This window comes from Salvia splendens, chromosome 17, assembly GCF_004379255.2.
Source record: "Salvia splendens isolate huo1 chromosome 17, SspV2, whole genome shotgun sequence".
Lineage (NCBI taxonomy): Eukaryota > Viridiplantae > Streptophyta > Magnoliopsida > Lamiales > Lamiaceae > Salvia > Salvia splendens.
This window is the reverse complement of record NC_056048.1, coordinates 14,304,441-14,306,194: the sequence shown is the minus strand read 5'-3', so window position 1 is coordinate 14,306,194 and position 1,754 is coordinate 14,304,441. Positions and strand designations below refer to the sequence as shown.

The following is a 1,754-nucleotide window of genomic DNA, read 5'->3' as shown; positions in this document are numbered from 1 at the left end:
GGGAAGTGGTAAAGGTTCGAATTTCAAATTTTAACTTTATGGAAAAACGTACGGTTGCTTACATCACGCCTGAAACCGTCCCGTCCTTACCCAAAACGCTTATTTCTCTCCTTATCCCTTTATTTTCCACACACCTAATTTTCTCTCACCCTAAAATTCCCAATTCACTCTCGCAATACCCATCTTTCTCTAACCCTAATCGGAAAATTTCTTCCAAGTTCTTTGTGTAATTTTCAGATTCAAGTCATGGAGAACGCACCAAATGCAGAAAACCCCACCACATCTGCCGATTCAAGTGCGGCGACGTTCATGGTAGACTTAATGCAGAAATTCGGCGGTCCGGTAGAGGCGATGAAGGCTTTCGTCATGTTCACAACGATGATGGAAAAAACAACACCGACCGCGTCGACAACCACCGCACCACCACCACCGCAAATCTCGGAAGATTCGACGGCTCAACCCGCTGTCGTACATGCAGTAGCCGAACCGTCCGCCAGCGCACCAACGGAAGACGCCGCGATTGGCGCAGAACAGGGACAGGAGGCGGATCTGACTGCAGGGGTGGAGCAAATAGCGGCTGGTGATCGCAGGGTTGCACGTGTCGTTGAGGGGAAAACCCCTGTTATTTCTGCTAGCGGTTGTGAGGGGGAAACCCATGTTGGTATTGAAGGTGTAACTGAGGGGGAGCCCTTTGTTGGTGTTTTGGAGGGGGAAACCCCTGTTATTTCTGCGAGTGTTTTGGAGGGGGAAACCCCTGTTATTGTTGAAGGTTTGATTGAGAGGGAAACCCCTGTTTTTTCTGAGAAGACTGTTGAGGAGGAAACCCCAGAAAGGCTCGTGGGTGGTGAAGCCCTAATTTCTGATCCGAAAGTTGCTGAGGGGGGAACTCCTGTCTACATTGAGGGGGTGACCCCTATGTTGTCTGAGGGGGGAGATGCCCTCATTCTTGATAACGTTTCGGAGCCCAAGGAGAGTGGGCCGAACTTGGTGATAGATCTGGACGATAACCCGATGAGCGCAGATTCACCGGTGGACAAACGAGCGGCAAGGCGTAGGGCCCAGCGAAACTTGAGTGATGAGATTGAAGATCTCACTCTACCTACAACAGAGGGAGAGTTGGAGGCAGAAGCCCCTAGGTCTGGCGGCGAACAAGACGTGGCAGAAGAGCACCGCCTGGCGGCAGAGAGAAAAAGGAAGGGCAAACATGCTGCCACTTCCTGGGTCAAAAAGTCCAAGCAGACTAGGGAGGGCAAAGCTTTGGAAGCTCAACTCCTAGCCCCTACTAAAGTGCCATTTGCCAAGGAACTAGCCGGCCCTCCTTCGTCTAGTGATCCCGAAGAAGAGGATATAGAAGAGCCCGAGGAAGAGTTAAATTTCGAGCCAGCTGAAGTCTGGATAACGAATGGGTTACTGGAAGCTATGGGAAAGTTCGAAGATCCCAAGAGAAAGGCAGCGTACAAGGAGAGATGTGGTTCCGGAAAGCTAGCAAAGTCCGAAAAATGATATGTTTAGGAGGAGTTGGAGGAGATAGACTCCGACGAGGAATTTCGTCAGTACATTGGCGCGATAGGATTCGACTGGCTTCTAAAGCATTGTGATGCGGAAGTGCCAATAGCACTTGCCCGGGAGTTTTTCTCCACCTTCCGCCTGAAGCCCACCACTGATCTGGATGCGGATTCTATCACTTTTCGCCTTTTTACTGAAGAACATGAGATGAGTCTTAGAGAATGGTCCCTCAGGATGGGTTTGTTCAC

At 50.5% G+C, this 1,754-nt stretch overlaps 1 protein-coding gene across 1 annotated transcript; it reads left to right on the top strand.

The window, feature by feature from the left end:
- Positions 1-246: 246 nt before the first annotated feature.
- On the top strand, positions 247-1,503 carry LOC121774342. The gene has a single exon (XM_042171233.1). The coding sequence runs from the start codon at positions 247-249 to the stop codon at positions 1,501-1,503; it is 1,257 nt and encodes a 418-aa protein (XP_042027167.1).
- Positions 1,504-1,754: the final 251 nt, after the last annotated feature.